Below are 21,368 nucleotides of genomic sequence, written 5' to 3'. Positions count from 1 at the left end.
ATTTGTCAAAGACTTTTATAAACGTGAAATTCTCACCTATAAGGTAACCTATTCATTGGACCACAGAGAGTAAAGCAAATAAGTCCCATTTGTTTGTACATTTGTCTTTATGTATATTGAATTGTTCTGTACTAAAATGCAGTGGCATCACTGAAATAAATTGAAATCACTGGATTTCTTGCCATAGCAGTCATCAGTAAACAGCTCAGCATACAGCATGCACCGAAATTCTTCCACCTTCGCTAGATCTTTGTCAACAACAGAATCCAAAACATCTGTATTTATTACCGTGTGTCCTTATGCTGTGAATACAGCTGCTGTATCACATTTTTATAACAAAAAGGGTAATGAAGACTTTTGCGGTTCATTTTTTTCTTCTTTTCATTTTTTTTTTCAAGTTTAAGCAAACACAACAGTCCAACATTGTTCAGAGAATGTAATTGCTCTTAATGCCTTTTTAGCAGTAACTGAAGACATGATTAAACTAAATATACAAAACACATTAAATAAACTAAAAATGTCTCTTTTATATGTATAAACAGCAAAGCCTTAATAAATATAACAGAAAAGTAAAAAGTGTATATAAAAAACAAAACAACGGACAATAGAATGGAAATGGGAAGTATAAGATAGTTCGTTTAGCAGAGCATGTGGATGTTGTTGGGGACCACGGTTAACGTCCAGCTGCATGGTTCATGTTGAGTTAAAAAAAAAAAAAAACAGGTAGATCACTATGTTTGATCCTGAGGCACCAACAGTATAGGTATAGTATAACTCGCTTACGCTAAACCATTATACAAAATCATAATACGGCCAACAGATCCCTCAGTTATATCAGCAATGTGTGTACAGTAAAGTTGTAGTTTTGTTCTATTGCAAATAGTTAGAACTTTTAATTGCCTTGTTATTGACAAAGAGTTTTTCTTTCATCCACTAGGTACACTGTTGAACCTCTTCTTTTTTTATTCAATTGTTCCGCATTTATTCACAAAAATGTATAAAGTATGTAATGCTATTATGTAACAAATTCTTTATCCAAGTTAAGGTACACACATCCTATTCTATAGTAGCTATTCTGCTGTACTCCGGTCTGGAACCGGCTTTCAACTGTTTAAAAATCCAGCAGCTGGTAAATTCATTTTTGGCTGAAGTCAAGTAATTATTTTGTCCATCCAACTCTTTAGTGTGCGCGCCTGCGCACACACATAAACACACACACACACACACACACACACACACACACACACACACACACACACACACACACACACACACACATGCACACATACACATGCGCATGACACACACACACACACATACACACACACACACACACATACACAGAGAGAGAGAGAATTGGCACACATTGAGAACATGTGCTGCTTAAATTCCTTCTCAAATGAAGCCCCTTTCACATTTACATCTTGGTACATATATTAATTTCCTGATTTGTGACACATTGTGCTCTGTAGTAGTACAATTAGCCCACTTTTCGACAAGTTATAACATAGTAAAGTGTTTTTGTTTGTAATTTAGCAGACGCTTATGCTACGCGAGTAAGCTAACAACAGGGACAGTCCCCTGAAACAACTCAGTGTTAAGTGCCTTGGCCAGGGACACAGTGGACGCAGTCCCTGGGACTCACAACCTTTCAGTGTTTCACTTGGACCCCCCGATGCCTGACCACTAGGCCACAACCCAATTTAATATAGAACGTAGAGGGAATGTACTATGTTTGATACAGAATGTTGAAGGAAAAAGGAAAGGAAAGGCTAATTGTTTTTTCAGAGTCACATACAGCAATGTTAATTTCTATAAATGTGTTATACTATGGCATACGTGATGTATCGAATATCTACCATGGCAGTGGCATATCTTAAACATGCCACACTGGTGTAACCAACAACTGCTCTAAAACAGAACACTACATTGTTTTTGAATTGTCAAATTCAAGGCACATTCCCCACAAACCAAAGGACTTGTTCAGCTACAGCTCTCAATGTAGTTCAACCCCAAGCCTTGATCATTGGATGTTGCCATAGTCCTGCATGCAGGTCCATTCTCTCCCTCGTGGCCCTCTTATCTTTTGCTTGTGTGCCAACGGCTTACCAGAAGTCCGTGGTTTACTTCCTCCTCAAAGGTTCCGTAACAGTAGTTGTAATAGCGGGACTTGCTTTACCTCATACAGTAACTCAAAAAAAAAACTCTCTCTTCAATGCTGCTTGTGCTACAAAGTGCAAAATACGAGCCTGTGCTACTCTGCCTATGCAGAAAGACAAGAAATACCTTAAAATGTGCTAACGAAAAACAAGGTAGCATTTACAGATCGATGAGGGTTTTACAGCAAGGCAGTCCCAGAACTCAGTTTTTAAGTGCATTTGCGTTGTGTTGAACGACGTGGTTCACACTCTGATGTGCAAGAGATGGCATCTGGGTGCTTGCCACTTTGGCTACACCTCCCTGGAGATAAAAAAGATAACTATGAATGCAGAGAATAAATTAAGTTGTCATGAGAAAAATGACAGGTAGAGCAAAGATGATGATTTGACATTGAGCAGACTACTTCAAATCAGCTCTCATAATTCATTTATGATTTGAAGGTCACTGATATGGTTGCTGAGCTCTGTTTACACTAAGTTGGTTATGTTACGTTGGTATGTTTACAAGATTATTTAGGAAGTCCTACATAATCAAACAAAGAAGGAATAATGGCTGTATAACAAACAAGCGAGCATCAGGTTGCATTCAATGCAACATACTAAAGAAATACATTGCAAACTTCAATTAACATAAATTCTTAAACCTCATGGTTTATGGTCCAAACAATACACCAATAAGCTGGTGACTTAAACTTCCTGAAACACAAACCCACGCGCTCACGCATACAGTACTTACGAGGCAGTGAGTGTGGAGTTGAGCACCAGCGTGGTGCGTATGCGGTACAGCTGGGCCAGCGTGAGCTTCTTATGCTGCTGACCAGGAGACCTCTTATTGGCCACCTCTTCCACGGAGGCGGGGTCTTTCGCGTGCTCCTCCTCCTCCTGACCCCCAGAGAGCCCCCCCGTGACCTCAATCTCCGCGCCGGGGACGTCCACGTCTCCGCCGCGCGGCGAGCCCCAAGCCGTCCGCAACGCACCCGAGAGACTCCCGGCGGGCAGGCTGAGGGTCAGGTGATCTTCTTCAAACATCTCAGGCGGCGTCCGCTCCCCCGTCGGTTTGGAGAGAGTGTCCCCTTCTCCTCCAGGGTCCAGCTCGGTCAGGCTCCTGCTGTGGCTCATCCTGCGTGACACTGCCGCGCACTCTCTCGTCTCCCCTGCACCTTGCCACAGCTTGGCTGAGACACTGGCGTTGGCGGCGGCACACGAGACAGCAGAAGCAGCAGCCGAGGGGTTGGCGTGGAGACGCTGGAGGAGGTTGTCCTCCGAGCGGGACTTGTTAGCGAGCGTCTGCAGCGTCTGTATGCGCATCTGTACCGGCGCCCTCCGCCTGGGCTTCTGGGATTGAGCCACGTGCGAGTCACATGACGCCACGTCTCCCCCTGTTTTGTCCTCTGTCCTCCCCTCCTTTTGTTCGTCCTCCAGCTCGGCTACCGCACACGGCGTCCCCCGGTCCTCCTCCCGGTCTCTGTCCATGTCCCCTCCGCCGTTCTTACCGGGTGGTGTCGGCAGCTCCAGCAATGACTGGGGAGAGAGCGTTCCATAAGCACTGTCCATGGATAGGGAGCGACTTTGGGGGCTGATCTCCTCCACACCCGTTTGTCGATCGTCTTCCGTCGCGCTGGATACAAATTCCTGACCCTGGGGTGGAGGGGTCTTGTTAGCTCCGGGAGCCCTTGATCCGGCAAGAGTTCCACTGGGTTCCACGTCCATCACCGGCAGAGTTTCTGACGAGCCTTCAGATGCACTGAAAGAAGACAGTGAGGAATACAAAAAAAATTGTAAATTATTTTGTTCTTGGTAAGCAAAAAAATACGTTTGTGTGTGTTCGTGTTTTCAAGTGAAATTGTTCTAACATGCACTCATTTATAAAGTAATAGTAATGTACCAAGTAGTACATTTTAAAATGCACATGTAACATATTCATGGTTACTATTGGATGGATTGTGAGTGAGTGTGTGTGCACCTGATCTGGAGAGCCTGTCGTTGCTGGAGGGAAGGGGAGCTGGCTGTAGAGTTACTGCTCTGGTCTTCCTCTGCCTCTTCTTCTTCCTCCAGCCTCTGTTGGAGACATGCCTGTCTCCGCTGAGTCTCCTCGCTACGTAGCCGCTGCAGCTGGTTCTGTAATAAACACACACACACACACACACACACACACACACACACACACACACGAACACACACACGAACACACACACATTATCACACAAAGTTTGGGATAATTGAGACTTTCAAAGGGAACTTTCACTGATGCTCTTATAGTACCTGCACATTACAGATCGCATCTATCCAGCTTCGCCCCTGGGTGGCGCTGTTGGCCTGGAAGGAGTAGGCAGCCACAGCAATCTTGAAGTCGTTGAGGTAAACGAGCACAAATGAGCCTTAAGGAGACATAAGATTATAATACAGGTGTGAATTAAAAAGAGGATTCAGGAAAGAAAAGGAATAAAAGAATCATATTTTTATTTACGGCACAAACAAAATGTGTTTCTTACCAGGATCTTTGAGCTCCCTGCACACAACATTGTGTATGAGGAGGGGCTGCCTGATCACTTTCACTTTCTCCACACGTTTCACAGGCTTAGTGATCAGCAACAGGTCCGTGAATAGAAAACAGTACACGTCCATCTAAGGGATGAACAAATGGACAAACACACACACACACACACACACACACACACACACACACACACACTTTGAGTCCGGATAAGCATGACATGTCAGTGCCTGGATTCTGATATTTTGCCTTCTTCATTAGAGAAGCACCCTACTAGCACCATGTCTCTAGTAGTCATGAGATGAAAAAAGAAGGCGGGCGTTTTCAGCTGAGACCTCTCCACGTTTCTATCTGTGCCAAAGCTCTGTCTTGTTCCCTCCTGTGTAAGGAGGATTAAGTGCCTCCAGTGATTCACTTCTTCTGAGACTGCTGTGTGGTGCAGCACAACTGACTCTGTGATGCAGCCTGGCTGTGCAGTAGTCTGTTGTTCAGACTAGCGCTTGTATACCCTGGAAATCCAGAGTTCTCGCGAGAACACAATTTAAATTTTGTCTGCAAGATACTCTGGCAAAGAGCAATGATGCATGTTACATTTACCCCAACCATGGGGGGTAACCAATCAAACCGGTGTATCTGATATAGGAGGGCCAAAGGCAAGCTAAATTGAAGACGACAACGCTGCATCGTTCAAAGTCGATAAACATTGGTCGTAGTGTTATCCAATTGCATCGAAGTCTGGAATAAGTCAGAGTAAACATTGGTCATATTGTTATCCAATTGCGTGCAGTGAGATTTTTGAAATGCACGCTTGGTGCTGCCTCTCTCATTATTCGTGGCCAGACCCTTAATCTGAAAGATTGCAGGGTCTGGATTTACCAGGCTAGAGGTTGTAAGCTGAGAGGTTGTAAGGCTAGAGGTTGTACGGCTAGAGGTTGTGAGGTAAGAGGTTGTAAGGCTAGAGGTTGTAAGCTGAGAGGTTGTAAGGCTAGAGGTTGTCAGCTGTGAGGTTGTAAGACTAGAGGTTGTAAGGCTAGACGTTGTAAGGTGAGAGGTTGTGAGGCTAGAGGTTGTGAGGTGAGAGGTTGTGAGGTGAAAGGTCGCTTTGCTCACCTTGCTGTCCTTTCCCTCCTTCATGCGCAGCGTCCCCTCCAGGTGCAGCTGCCGAGTCTCCTCTGGCGAGGTGTCAATCATTGGGGCCATCAGATCAAAGCGACTGAACTCCCGCAGGATCTGAAAAAAAGTCCACATGTTGGGTATACGTATATGCTACTCATGTTAACATTTTGCCAACTGAACAAAATGATATCTTGTCTGTATATATTTTGCTAATCATTGTTTAGACTACAAGACTTGTGTGGATGGCTTCTGTGAGCAGTAAATGTATACATGTATTGGTTTGAGGCCAGTGGGTTGTACAGGGGTCCTCACCCGCTCCACCTCTTCACTGTTGCCCTCTGTGGTCTCGTAGGCGTCCACCCGAGCAGAAATATCGGCCAGCTTCTGCTGCTCCTGACGCTGATGCATCTGAGAGTCCACACTGTTGATGAAGCCCTCCACACACACCACCTGCATGCACACACACACACACACACACACACACACACACATATACACACACAGAGATTCACAATTCTGCTCTCTTGTGCACATGTCCACACTCTACTCTCTCCGCATCTCCAGGATCTCTCTCACAAGGCCAGATCACTTTCTTTCTCTTTATTACTCTCATTACCTCCGCCAAAGTTTTCATCAGGTTTGTTTGTCTGCCTGTCTGCCTGTCTATGTCAGGAAAGGTCTGAAATGACTCCCATTAAATTTTGGGAGTGATCCGTATCACCGTATGGATCCAGGAGGTGGTTTACGTTTTCACTTGGCGGAGCAGCCACGGAGGTCTGCGCTCTCGTGTGCTTTTCGAGTCCTTTATTACTTATTACTTTATTACTTTATTACTTTATTACTTTGTAACGTCCCTGTCCCTCCATCTCTCACCATCCTGTTGAGAGTGTCCCGCGCAGCAGGCTCGTCGGTCTTCTTCAGGATGCTCTTGAGCAGGAGGGGGTACTTGGTGAGTCTCTGATGAGGCTTCACCAGCATGTCCACCAGCTTCAGACGGTTGCACTGCTTGTGTGTCTCAGCCCACTGTTCAACACATCAGAAGAAGAGGTTGATATCACACACACAACCCCCTCTATACACATACACACACTCACGCTCACACTCACGCTCACTCACACTCACATAAACGCTCAAGCTCACGCTCATACGCTCACACGCACGCGCTCACGCGCTCACGCGCTCACGCGCTCACGCTCACACAGTCACACACTCATGCTCACGCTCACGCTCACGCTCACGCTCACACTCACAATCACGCTCACGCTCACACTCACACTCACACTCACAATCACAATCACAATCACAATCACACTCACACTCACACTCACACTCACACTCACACTCACACTCACACTCACACTCACACTCACACTCACACTCACACTGACACTGACACTGACACTCACACTCCTGTGCATGTAAGTACTTACAGTTACATAAATCCTAAATAGCTCATTGTCTCTGAGCAGGGTGCGTATGTACTCCATACACGCTTCCTCCTCCATACAGTAGCGGATATAAGGCTGGAACCTAGAGGCAAACTACACACAGACAAGTATAATACCAAACACACACACACACACACACACAATAGTTAATGCACATTATATACAGTATATGCAATATTAATGCACATTACAGTACATGTTTTACAGTAAACAAGCCATTAAGATGTCAATGTGTAAACATTCATGCATGCTATAATCTGACTATGTGTGATGTTATATCACTGTGTTGAAGTGTAAGCATGAGTGTGTGTGTGTGTGTGTGTGTGTGTGTGTGTGTGTGTGTCTGTATGTCTGTCTGTCTGTGGATGACTATGTATGAGCGGGTCTCACTGTTCTGAAGCCTGGCTGCAGGTCTGTTGGGTTGAGTGGGGTGCGGCGCCGTCTGGCTTTGTCGAGCGCTGGCTGCATGACCTGAACCCAGAGCGCCGTGTGCACCCGCACCAGGTCCTGCACATTGCTGAAGAGACGTGCTGGCTCCACCTCACCCAGTAGTCCACTGTCCTGCAGGTTCAGCAGCCCACACAAGAACAACTGCCAGAGGACATACAGAAGAAAGGTTTCAGCATAAAACCCTGCCAAAGAGCACAGAATAGGCCACAGCTTGGAGTTCCACTTCAAGTCTAAATGTATCCACGGCTTTTGCTGTAACCTTCTAACAGAGAGAGCTGTCTAACAATTAAAATGTCTACAATCAAAGACCTTACAGGCTTAACGTTTGATTGAAATGACGTTTGATTCTTTTTCTCTGGCAAAGAAGAGAAAAGAGGACTCTGAATTTTGTGTGTGTGTGTGTGTGTGTGTGTGTGTGTGTGTGTGTGTGTGTGTGTGTGTGTGTGTGTGTGTGTGTGTGTGTGTGTGTGTGTGTGTGTGTGTGTGTGTAATTTCAGGGTATGCCAGACTGATTCACAAAGCTTGAAAAAGCCAGGCCTTCAAACAGGCTAGCTAGGGTAGGCATCCTTTAAAATAAGCATTTGGCGTAACAGCATCAAATGCTTTGTTTCATTCAGCCATTCAATGACAGGCCTGTGCTTTCCTTGGTCTTTGGTATTATTATTTGCCTTCAATGGTGCCTTCCAGGCAGCGCTGCCTTCAAGGCACTACTCCCCTCAGTTTAGGGGTAGGATGAGGGTTGAGGGGGTTAAGGTTAGGAATAGGGTAAAGGTAGTGCCTTTTAGGCTGTGCTGCCTGGAAGGTGCCGTTGGGGGCAAAAAACACCATTGAGCGCTTCACTTCCTCAATGTTAGAATGGCCCTCTGGAGGAGAATGTTTTCAGTCCCAGCCTTCAGTACCTCTAAGCATGTAACACCCATAACACAGTGAGACTAGCAAAAGGAGAACCGTCTAGTCTGGGACGGAAGGACGTAAACGTACATCTGTGATGACTCTGAGTTTCTTGATGTAGGTGACCTCTGTGTGTAACAGCTCCCAGATGGCCTCTTGTTGGTGGAACTGCCGTCTGCTCAGCGTCTGCAAACCAACACACAAGATAGATAGAAAGATAGATAGATAGATAGAGAGATAGAGAGATAGAGAGATCGATAGATACAGTAGATAATTTATTGATCCCCAAGGGGAAATTCAAGGTCCCACTCACAGCAGCTTAAGACACCACACACAACTTACACTACAATGTAAACAGGATGCTAAAAAGCAAAATCAGCTAATCAACATGACTAAAAAGAACAGTAAAACATACTAAAGATAAAGATGCACATGAATGTATTGAGGATTCGTACTGTGATGCAGTATGAGGTGTGTGTCAAGGTGGTAGTGCAACCACTAACAGTGAAGAGCAGGAACATGGCAACTTGTGCAAGCAGGTGTTTGAGCTGATGATGTGAGTCTTGTGATCTCCTAGGGTCTCCTATGTGTAATGTATGGTGATGGTAGTGTGTGCCTGTGTGTGTGTGCTACTGTACCTCTGGCTGGTCTAGTAGCTCTTGCCAGCTTTCCTCCAGGTTCAGATTGCTGTCCTCCTCCCCTTCCCATGAGTCCTGGTGGAAGGCCAGCTGAGGGGGGACCTTTGGCAGCCCATAGTGTGAGTATGTGTGCAGCTTATGCTGGAGCTGCTCCACACGGTCCACCTCCTACCAACATACACAGAATTTATTATACATTTACTGGATGCCTCAGTGGATGGATGCATTCTGATGACACACACACACACACACACACACACACACACACACACACACACGCAACCCATTCCTCCTCCCAAGCAATGAAAAGTGTGTGTTTACAGTTTATTTAGCCATAAAGTTAGATATGAAATTAAATTGGGATGACATTCTTCTAATGCTGGTTTTACATTAAATCAATCTTAGCCAAAAAAACCCTAATCACTCATCTAGCCTATGAGGAATCAGAGTGACAGATGAGAGAAATTGAGATGGCTGTCTAACCTTGCCGAAGGTCATGTTGCCGGCACCAAAGAAGCCACTGAATCGGCTGGCAGCGCGGTTCTTCCAGCTCTCAGGCCCTGGAATGATGGCAGGAGGCAGGGAGCCGCCCAGCTGGGCCAATGCGTCTGGGGATGGAATGTTTGCATCACCAAGAAACTCTGTCATGTTCTTCCGGCGGCGAGCCTGACCCTGGAAGTGTGCAAATGAGAGAGAGAGAGAGAGGGGGGGGGGGGGGGGGGAGAGAGAGATTTATTTTGCAACATCTTGAAAACCACAAAACACAGCTCAGACTGTTGTCTGTTTATCCATATCTCGGTTTCACTCATTTTTGATCGACACAAATCAGCTAACCCATGTGAATAAGATCTTATCTGAATCAGCAGATCCATGCGAATCAGACCGTATCTGAATTAGCAAACCCATGGGAATCACACCTTATCTGAAGTCATCAACACAGACGTTTGAGTTCTCCTACTCTGTTTATAATACAGTGTTCACAAATGTTGATGACTGCCATTATGCATGCAGACAATTACATCTCTGGCTATAGTTTGGAGGTTAAAGTTTGTATAGTGGCCTGAGCCTTTATGGAAATCGTAGATTAACAGACAGGTCCTCACAGCTACGAACGTCAAACTCGTATAACCAGGAGTGCTGCTTGGGTGTAGAAAATCAAAAAGTATACCTCCAGTGCTCATCAGTTTGGAGATCCAAAAATATATAATCTGGTAGTGAGTCTGAGGCACTCGAAAAGATATTTTTTTTATAAAAAGCCTTTATTAAATTTGGCTATCCATTAATGGAAAAGGTATTTTTTTTTATAAAAAGCCTTTATTAAATTTGGCTATCCATTAATGGATAGCCAAATTTAATAAAGGCTTTTTATTAAAAAAAAAAACCTTTTCGAGTGCCTCAGACTCACTACCAGATTATACAGCTATGAACGTGCCAGGGACGACAGTGAGGAAGCATCCCTCCTGTTGACAAGTCAGCAGTTACACAGGCTAGGGAAATTCCCACCTTCCCTCCCATGTCATGTAACTGTTCCTATCCAGATGCTACAGGGTTCCAATGAAGCAGGAAGATATACCTAGTACTTATTAAGTAGTTATTTATTATCAGTGAGTCTCTTAAACTTCTTGTAAGGAATTGTGCAATGAGCAGCCGTGTTGCGTGTACATAAATATACTTATGCTTTTCTGTACTAATTTCATGAAGCATCCTTCATATTAAAAAAAAAAAAAAAAACATTCCCCATAAATCTTGAATCTTACACCCAGAGAGCTACAGTAGCATGAAATGAGTCAATGCACAGAGAGAGAGATGAGCAAAAGAGCCCATAAGAAGCTACTGTACACTGGGATTTCCTTCAGCAGAATGACATCAGCCCTCTTGCAAGCTTGAATTCAGATACTTTCCCTTCACTCACATGCAGCGTCCCGGGGGACTCCTGATATAACACAACATGACCTCAAATAGAGGTGGAAAAGTCCAGCTTCAGAAAGTAAACGTCCTATCACATACTGTATCTGTGCCAACCATTCATTTAAACCAGCTGATTCTAATTAGAGCAGCTAATTAGTGAGATCACCTGTGTTAAGTGCAAATACATGGTTGGATTTTTACTTTCTGAAGCTGGACTTTTCCACCTCTGACCTAAAATGATAGCTCTGAAGTCATCCATTGTTCTCCCATGTAAAGCAGACACAGAACCGTCCTAACCCCAATCAAATAATCAATGGAGATGAAATAAGGGACACCAGGCCAGAAGATATCAGTCCAGCAACACACAATGTATTTGTTTGTTTTTTTACTGTATACAAGCCACACAGAGTGAAACTGATACCAAACCATAACCTCCTTGCAGCTACAGAATGTTTAGACATGTCTCCACACAGGTGGCAGGAACTACAAGGTCTCTGGGGACAGGAAGTAAACTAGGATAACTATTCAGTAAAATGTGTGGAAGTAATCATGTCACTTGGTCGAGAGAGGAGTACTTTTTCCAGACATGGTGCTCTGAAGCTGAACTGAAATGTCAGTGTCTAACAGTCGTTACTTTCCAGATGAAAAATGACATTCAGTTTCCCATAAAAAGAAAACAGTCTTTAAAAGGATGTCCTACCGTAGCATGAGACTGCTACTCTCACTGAGGTTCCTACTCACCAAAGCTGACAGTGGCATGTCCAATCCAGGAGACACCATGGCAATCCTTCAACAGATTCTACCCTTAGACCTGCCATTCATGATCCTGTCCACATATTGTTCTCTCTAGCTAAACTCTAGATAGGCGGTCTGATCACAGCCTATAATCAAATGGTATGGAAAGCAAAAACAGCAACGGTCTTTTTCAGGTTTCCTGCTGTAACCTTCCAGAATAGTGAGACTCCTTGCTCACACATTCCTACTCCTGAAGGTGAGACTAGGAAGGCTGAGCCAACACTTACACATAGCTCACGCTCCCAGTCCCATTGCTACGGTAACTAGCAGGATATCACCCCATTGAGTGTGCTGGAAAGGAGGGGGGGTGCCCAGGGACACAGGAGGGACTGGAGCGAACAGCTTGCAGGGGAGACCGCCCCTTTAGACACCCATCATTGACTCCCTCTCAGAACGTCTTTTTGTCTGCTGGTCTATTGGTCACCATCCCTCTCCTCCTACGTGTCCTTACGTTTAGTATGAATCACCTCTCTCTGGTCACCTCACACTCATACTCATTTGATCAGTTGTGGTTTATGTTGCCTTAATAAAACACAGCCTTTTTTGGTTCTGTCTTCTCAACTCAATGATTTCCATTGCTCTGTTCAGAGCAGAGAATATGTGATCACTTTACTAACGGAACTTTTGGAACTAACGGAATTCTTTCACGTAAAGTCCTTTAAATGAAAACAGTGATTATACTCAGATCACACATGCTATCATGGCCATACAAATGAAGTGCAAGGAAGTGTCTTCATGACAGAACAGTGATTGGAGAAGTGGGATGAAATCATTCCCAGAAAAGCCTTTGCCTTTAATAATTTCCCAAATATAGGCGGAGCATGTAAATACAGCCTTGTGCATGTGACAAGCTTTTCACAAACAGCAAACAGAGGCCGGAGAGATTTAGGCTTATCTCTGCCAGCTCTGAAAAACATGAAGTCAGTTAAGTGCTCCACCTCTTGTTATTTTTGCCATCCAGTGGAAAGGAACAAGTGAATAGTAACTACACCAAACTATGGCACATGCATAGATTTCCCGAGATTAACCTGTACAATTGAAATTAATAACAAAAGAGTAAACCACGGCATGTTACTGAAAGCCTAACTGCCCTTTACCGGATATTCTCAGAGTAATAGGGAAACCCCTAAAACAACACTGACTAACTAAAAACATCCCATCATTCAAAATAAACACAAACAGGGGTGAAATCTCTCACACAAACACAAACACATAATCCATTTAAAAAATGACGTCAACCATGTCATCTTCACACCTGTGTATGCTCCTGCTATAGAGTAGATAATCTGGTGGAGCGGATATTACAACAGAAACCCAGAAGCAATGGCCATGGCAGAGACAAGACATCTGGAAAAAGAAGCAGTAGGGCCAAAACATCCGGTTAATAGCATTCAATCCCATTAGTTGCTAATACTATACACATTATCTTATCACCGGCACCTAAAACCCTCATCTAACAAAACTTAACATTGGTGTGAGGACCCCCTTGATCAGGCTATGATTAATTATGGGAAACATTATGGGCACACACCTACTCCCATGGATAGGGATAGCTGTCTAGAAATATAACATGATCAGAAAGGCATACAAATCAGGGCTGTACACTGCGAGCACCTCGTCGCAAATGCGAGGAAATATATATTTGTGCTACTTGAAAATATGAAATGGGAGCACAGGTGCGAGTACTGAATTCAACCCTTTTATTCGCATTTTGCTCCTAAAAATCCACACCAAGTGGATCAAAGTATAGGCTAGTAGGCCTACAATTTTCGCGCATCTGTATACAAATTTCATGACAACTCTAACGCTCCTGGCTGGAAACTCACGCTTTCAGCATCAACCTCGCTGTCTCTCACACACGCAAGAAATGTCACTCCAAAACCATTCTTCTTTTTCTTCAATCTGTTCGTTAGCCTATCAGTTGGTGACTTTGTAGCGATTAGCCTACCGTTGAAACGGCAAATCATGATAAGAATGTTGACTATATAGCTAGGGTTGCCAACCGTTCCGTATAATACGGAATCGTCCCGTATTTGACACCTAAAAGTCTTGTTCCGTATTGAACTAACACGGAACGCTCTTTGTTCCGTATTTTTGAGAAACTGCTCAATGCACACATACTACAATAAAAAAAAAACACATAAAACACACACAAAAAAACTCCCTGACACAACGTGGAGCCTGCTGGTCATGGAGTGAGGTCCGGTGCTTCACCTGATAATTAGCTGCGCAATTGATCTGGATCAAGCAACCGCGGCCCGACAGAAAAGAAAATAAAGTTTCTGCAATTAGGAGGAAATGCTGGCTAGTTTGATGTGATTAAACAGTGTCATACAAATAAGTGGTGGTATGAACGTTCATTGAATGCATGCGGTTGTGGGTTTGCGCGACAGAAACTGAAACTACACAATAACGTTGTTGGCAAAGCTCCGCTTCAACCTGGAAGACTATTTAATTAGGCGTAACGACATTTAACAACGTGGATTCTTGCAACTTCCATGGAAACAGAACAGAGACTGTACAATACATTGTTTAGCATTGAGTATTGTTTAGTCAAATTTGAATAGGCCTATAACATGGTCAAAAGATTGTAGCCTTTAAAGATCTCCAGATAATTTACGCCTATATGCTCGGCCGTTTACCATCTAGACAAAAGTTGGTATTATGTTTCCTGGATCTTTACATTCAGGCATTCAAATGAAATTTCATTATAGAGCATATCAGTTTTTTCTCCATTTGCCTACCGGAGTAGGCCTGTGATGCATGCATGAGGGAAACATCCCAAAACAATAGCACCCATATAATTGCTGTTGTTTTCAGAAGTATTTCTCATGCAACCATGCAAAAGCAATGAACTATTGTAAATATATCTTACATTATTAAAGCAGGCCTCTGATGTGCATAGGACATGTGCACACATGCATAGCACTTTAAGCACTTTTAGCACTTCAAATATTGACTGCTATGAAGTGAAGTGCATGTCTAACAATAATAATTGTGATAATGATAATCATAATGATAATTTGATGTGGGGTGGAGGTACGTGTAGGTGGGCCCCAATGACCCCCGGCCCCCGCGGTATTTTTGTTCCGTATTTTATTTTCTCAGAGTTGGCAACCCTATATATAGCCTACAATTGTGTTCATTTAAAATATTATTATTATCACGGTTGATAAACACGGTGTGGAAACCGTGTTAGCTTCACCCCAGCCTGCATTTGACATAGGCCTGGTTGACTTCTATGAGAGAAATCCGACTGATTCTGTTGTCTAAATGATGGATTTAACCACGATTTGGTGTAGGCTACACCTGCTTTAAAAAGGCGGAACATTTTCATTGCAAATGTGCGCATCATATAGCCACTCTGCGTCTTTGTATGGAGGTTACATTCACATTAATTCCATTCCACTAACGTTATCAGGAGAATACGTAACGTTTTATTTTGAGCTCTGGTTGTCACTCATTGGATATAACAGATATAGCCTACCAAACTCCAAGACGAGTCATGGTAGAGTAAGTTAAGCACCCAGCCAATTAAACATGACCAAGGAAAAAGTGACAACTCACGATGCCATGCCATGGTAGGCTACCTAAATCAGAGAAGTTAACGTTACTGGGCAGTGGACACTCATCTTTTCTATTACACCAGAAATATTTGTCTTTACCTTTGTTCGTTTTTTGAACATTTAAGTTATTTAATGAAAACATGATGTATCCTTGAACTATGCTTGACTCTTTTAAAACCGAATGAAATCTAATTATGTTTACGTACATCTTAAAGTGACAGGCACTCAATTAGACCTACACACCACCCCTGTAATATCATTACAGTGTAATCAATATGAAGTATTCAGTTTACTGAATATTTTAAGCTATAGGCCTAAGTAATTATGCAGATCCTAAAATGCTATAGGCTAAATTGATAACAAAATGTATACAAATTCTGAATTCAAAATATGAAATAGAAACAAGACAAGCCATTTTCTGTGTGTGTAGGGTTTGAGCAGAGACTATGATTGCCACTGCTGTGAATGATCTGTATCCTGCTTAAGGCAAGAAGGTTTTCAAGGAAATTTCATAGTGCTCCTAAATTTCTTTCTGTGCTCCTAAACTTTTTCATTTAGGAGCACCTGTGCTCCTAGTGAAAAAGCTTAGCGTACAGCCCTGATACAAATATACAAAACTGAGGATGTTTCAGGACAAAAAAGTATTAAGAGAGACAAAGAAGAAAGGCAAGCACACACTAGACAGTCTTTCCACTTCTGACAGCAACTCATACTTGTCTCTGTACTACTACCCCTATACTATAACCAAAGATCCTCCGCTTTAACCCTCTCTGTTATAACTGTCCACACTATGATAGTCCTCTCCTGCCTAGTGCCCACGTCAGTCTCCACATTCCTACCTGTTTATTTGTATCTAATCAGCTCCAGCACAAAGGCCCATTGACAGGACAGAGAAAGATTAATCAGTGATCAAAACCACTCCCCTGATGACATCGTCTATAGGGATGGGAACTAGGTCTCAGGGGGTCCTTGTTATTTATACTGCTGTTGAAACTCCTGTGTTGTGTTTATTTGCTGATACAATTTCCATGTTTTTTTTCAAAATTCCAATGTCCATGTTTTACTCACAAAACCTGTCTGCCTTCAGCCACACATCACTGTTGCAAACTATTCCAAATGCAGTGCAGCAGTGCAATATGACAGCTCAAAAAACATTGCAACTGGCTACAGTACGTCAGCACCCATGCCACATTCAGGTCCATGTAGGGCCCTTTGATTTCCGTGATGCGGGAAACCATGGACGGAATCCCGGAATCTACACAAGATTGAGGGGGGGGGGGGGGGGGTATTTTAATTCCTGCCTCTATGGAAATTTAATAGGGGTCAAATACTCATGACCCCTGTATTTAAAGGAAGAACATTTATGTATTTACGATACATTCTTCATTCACAAACAAAAGAGGTGTCCCTAAAGGTTGGATTTTTACTCATTTTTTAAATTAAGGCATTAAGATCAATTTCCAAAAGATTATTTTATATTCCTCTTTTTAGTCAACTTTAGTATGGGTTCAAATACTTATTCTCCCCACTGTACATATAGAAAATCACCTCACAGGCTTGGTTCGCTCTAAACAGTGCATCACAATAGGAAATTCAGCCAAGTAGTGATAAAATAAAACATAGACAATACCAATTAATTTAGGTAACTGTTCAACAATAGCAGGAAAAATGCATTGCCAGTGTCTGAAATGACAGCCAAAAGCAATAACATATTGTTGAGAGATACACAGAAAAATATTGGTGAACTGATAAGGTAGGGGAAAACAGATCAAGTGACATTTAGCAACGCTAGCAGACATCTTTGTCCAAGTCTTATTTTTACATACAGTATGTCTCTAGTGTTTGTATGCATGTATGTGTGAATGCGTTGTCATTACAGTACATGAAAAATAAGATGTCAAGCTCTCAAAGGGTCTCCTTAGCCTCACCTGACAGTGCATTTGGCCAGAAGTTGGCAGAGATGGCAAACTCTCAGGAACAATATGCAGCAAATCCCAGCTACGCCAAGATGATAGTCGACTGAAGCGCACCATGATCTCAAAGTGGCCAGTGATTGGCCTTGTTCTACCGTTCCTTCCCGAATAACACTTCACACGTCAGAATAAAATCCACAGATCTGGTAAATGGCAATCCTGTATGAAATTTGCTATAGGGCTCTGAATAAGTAGAGCCCTTCACTGAAGCGGAACAAAGTGGCCTTTCTAACACCTCTGTATGCTTAAAGCCTACACTGATAACAGCACAGACTGCATGACCCACCCATTTCACTACTTTGAACTATTTGTTTTCTCTTCCTCTTTCTCTCTCTCTCTCTAACCTACTCATTCACACACACACACACACAATAACACACTTACACACACACAAACACACACACGTGACATAACACGAGAAAAAAACAAGACCTAACAGATCTGAGGAATAATCCACGATATGCCACATGCCATCATACAACACAAGGATAAAGCCCTACACAAAGACAATAAACAATGGCACTCTAGTCTAAAGTCAGTGGGGAAATCAACAGGTTTAAGGTTTGAGCTCCAAATTGAGGGAGTAGTTGTACGACTGAAAAGGACATGAGGAGGTTAGTGGAGGTGAGAACAGGAACATTTGAGCTTCCTTGTACGGCTGCCTGGCACAGTAGCAATCTGTCAGTTAGATAGACCACTGAAATCTGACTGCACCTGATGATATGTGAAAGAGCTAAATGAGCACTGGTGGATGTGCTTGGTGAAACGGTTCATCTACCCACGTCATTCAAACCCCTTCCAAGGCTGGCCTTCCCTTATTTACATCTCATTTCATTAGCTGTGTCTGAACCTGGTCTGGACACATACATGCACACATGAGTACACGCACACACATATACATACACATACACACAGACACACACACACACACATACACACACACACACAGTCAACATCTGTACAGCATGCATTCTATGAAACACGTTGAGCAAGCTAGAAAGGTGCTATAAGGGAAATATGATGGTTGCTAGGGTATTGCTAGGGTAGTGGTTAAAGTGGTCGCTATGCAGCTTAATGGGGGAATCATGTCAGTTGATATGGTTGTCAGGTTTACATTCTGGTAGTGGTTGCTAGGGAGTTGCTAGTGAAGTTACCATGCTATGTTCATTTCTGCCCTGTATGTACATGTATCCCAGTTGACATGGCAGAACCATAATGAGGATCAGATCCTCACGATTATACAAAGCTCATTTTGCATGCAATTGAAGTAATGACGTATATACCACAGTGTTTGAAAACTGTTCCAGGAAAACTCTATCAGCTGACTAGCGTGTGTGTGCATGTGTGTGCATGTGTGTGCCTGTCTGTGTGTGTCTGTGTGCCTTGTAATCTGCCATATTATACTGTTACGCAAATCCAGTCGTTGGTCACTTGCACAGACAGGCACACAGACAAACACTCGCCCACTCATCACTCATGGGAGTGTCTGCACAGCCTCATGCATGGACCACCAACCAGAGGGTTGGGCAAGAGCTAATATTACTGCCTAATACTATACATATGTGGACAGTGAGGAAAATTGCTCTGTCAAAACTGTAAGAAAATGCTTAGGCTAACCATTCCCTCAACTCCTCCCTTCCAAAGTAGAGCTCCACATATCTTTTACTGATCATACTGATGATCATAAATCTGACCAAAACTGTCCAATCTTAACCACAATATCTATATTAGTACAACAAAACTAATATGAAAGACCAAAAACACTTTTCAAGCCAAAAGCATAACAGTAGACAAGCATAACATCTTATGAATTATACCAGCACAAGTGAGCAGGCCTCGACACAAAAAACACACCTTAACACTAACGCTCGAAACAATAATGAAAGCAACAACTGTTTTTGAAAGTCGCTACAGCGCTATTAAATCAGGTCCGTTTCCAGCAAATGAAGGATAACACTGCTCAGGTTCAATGTAAAGAGGAAACAGGGGGTTTTGCCACATGACTAGTTTTAGAGAGAAATCTGCGATGAGGGTGTGATGATGTACTGACACACCTCTGAGAATTGTGAAATCTAAATTAGGCAGAGAAATCATCATGGCCTAAACAGTAGGGCCTTCATGATGACTTAGCGCCGGGCCAAGTGAATCACCAGCCACTGAGTAATCTGACACAGCTGAACAAACTTGGTCGAGGATCATCTATCTATCTATTAATGCAAGGAACGTCTGTCTGTGTGTCAGTCTGTCTGTTCCACGCAACTCTCGAACCACTCGTCGTACTGCTCTCAAATTTGGTGGGTGTCATCCTAATGGCACGAGTGTGTGCAGTGCCAAATTTCTTGTTATACGAACAAAAAAATGCCACATCTACGGGCTCTGCACTAGTTTGTTAAATTAGTAAAAGTTCCATAGTCTACCATTTACCAGATGATCTGCCTGTTCGTTGTAGTTACAGTAGGAAGGAACTAGAGGACAGCATAACATAGGCTCACGTAAAATTATTAGGAGACATACAGCTTTCATTTAACAAATGTCTGTGTCCCTTTTATAGTCTGTCTGAATAAGAGACTTATGACATCACGATTCCCAGCTAAACCAGGAGAGATTAGGTCCTGACTTGCTTGAGAGGCAAATCAAGCGTGTCTGTGTGCCAATGTATGACTTAGTCTGACTTGACCCCATGCCTTGAGGACAGGACTAGCCCACACATGCATCTTGCCTCTTCACCTTAAATGGGTACACAGTGTACAAAACAAAATCTTCCACCTCTGGCAAATCATGGAACAGTCCTATAATCTTAAATCAAAAGGCCAATGTACATCTACATACAGGTTTTATGTTTTCGATCGAGACATGATCAGACACAGCAGACATCTGTATTGCTTAACGTTTATGATTAGAGACTTGTGAGCACAGAGCTTGAGTTTACAGGGTTATCAACTTGGGGGAGTCTCACTATAACTTTACAGGGAGCCTTCGCAAATCTACTTAATCAATCTGTAATATTTTGCCTTGTTGAAAAATGTCCCTTATTGTCTTATTTCTATGATCCATCTGGTTAAGCGCACCTGATTAGTACCAGCTGCAGATGGTGAAGTAAACACATTCTTGATTGTCAATTCTGACTGGAACATTTTCATCATCAATTTGATGTTTTTTGGGATTTTGACAGACATGGCTTGCTGCTCTCTTGGCAAATGCAGGAATTTATGTGTATTGACAGCCCAGGGAGTCTTGACCGAATACGTTTACACATCTATGGGCTTGACATTGTCTATTGTTGCAGCCATCACTACTGCAGTTTTATCGATTATATTGTAGTCATGGCAGCCGGACTTAAAAATTCTAAAATTCATCTGGCCCGAATACGGCCTGGGAGCCACAAGTTGAATAGGCCTGTTGTGGACACTCCAAAGAGCTAACTGGGTAGGTTAAAACCTCTTGATTGTTACTCTGGTCAATTCTGGACAATTATACTGTATGTCATCCTTGTTGACATCCAGGAAATCATAGAAGAGCAATAGCAACAGGAAATCAGACTTGATTACAGTAGGTTGTGAGGGATGAGAGGTGAAACTGTACCGTGTAGTAACATGCAGATACTGTATGATTAGAGACTCACCAGCAGGTCCACGCTGCTTTCCCGGCGTCCCAGGGAGCCATGCTCTGGGCGATCAGCGGGTGGGGTTAGGATGTAGCTATTCTGCCCTCCGCATTGCTTCATGTTGGGCAGGCTTAACGAGCGCAGGTCCTGAACACACTGCTCCACCTTTAGTTCATCTCCAGGACGTGCTACCATATATGCAAATACAAATACGGTCAACAGCGGGGACATTTCTTATGATACACATAATGGTTTGTTAACATGCACAATTGAGCTTGAAATGTCTGTGCTTGTGTGTGTGTGTGTGTGTGTGTGTGTGTGTCAAT

General features: G+C 43.2%; 1 protein-coding gene across 3 annotated transcripts in view; it reads right to left on the bottom strand.

Annotated features, from left to right (window-relative positions):
- Positions 1-421: 421 nt before the first annotated feature.
- The window catches only part of plekhg5b (pleckstrin homology domain containing, family G (with RhoGef domain) member 5b), a 30,023-nt gene continuing 9,076 nt past the window's right edge, over positions 422-21,368 (bottom strand). The window contains exons 7-20 of one of the 3 annotated variants that reach the window (XM_062541044.1): positions 21,061-21,230; positions 9,680-9,868; positions 9,197-9,364; positions 8,649-8,744; positions 7,608-7,808; positions 7,200-7,310; positions 6,643-6,792; positions 6,082-6,219; positions 5,764-5,883; positions 4,652-4,784; positions 4,422-4,537; positions 4,123-4,277; positions 2,896-3,903; positions 422-2,460 (exon numbers count right to left, since the gene is read on the bottom strand). In XM_062541044.1, the coding sequence (XP_062397028.1) occupies positions 2,451-2,460; positions 2,896-3,903; positions 4,123-4,277; positions 4,422-4,537; positions 4,652-4,784; positions 5,764-5,883; positions 6,082-6,219; positions 6,643-6,792; positions 7,200-7,310; positions 7,608-7,808; positions 8,649-8,744; positions 9,197-9,364; positions 9,680-9,868; positions 21,061-21,230 (2,765 nt within the window). In that variant the 3' untranslated portion in view covers positions 422-2,450. Of the gene's footprint in view, positions 2,461-2,891; positions 3,904-4,122; positions 4,278-4,421; positions 4,538-4,651; positions 4,785-5,763; positions 5,884-6,081; positions 6,220-6,642; positions 6,793-7,199; positions 7,311-7,607; positions 7,809-8,648; positions 8,745-9,196; positions 9,365-9,679; positions 9,869-17,393; positions 17,503-21,060; positions 21,231-21,368 lie in introns of those variants that run through there. The other 2 variants (XM_062541046.1, XM_062541045.1) reach the window with 2 other exon arrangements.

Source organism: Sardina pilchardus, chromosome 7 (genome assembly GCF_963854185.1).
Source record: "Sardina pilchardus chromosome 7, fSarPil1.1, whole genome shotgun sequence".
Lineage (NCBI taxonomy): Eukaryota > Metazoa > Chordata > Actinopteri > Clupeiformes > Clupeidae > Sardina > Sardina pilchardus.
Note: the sequence above shows the minus strand (reverse complement) of the source record. Positions and strands in the feature narration are given on the sequence as shown.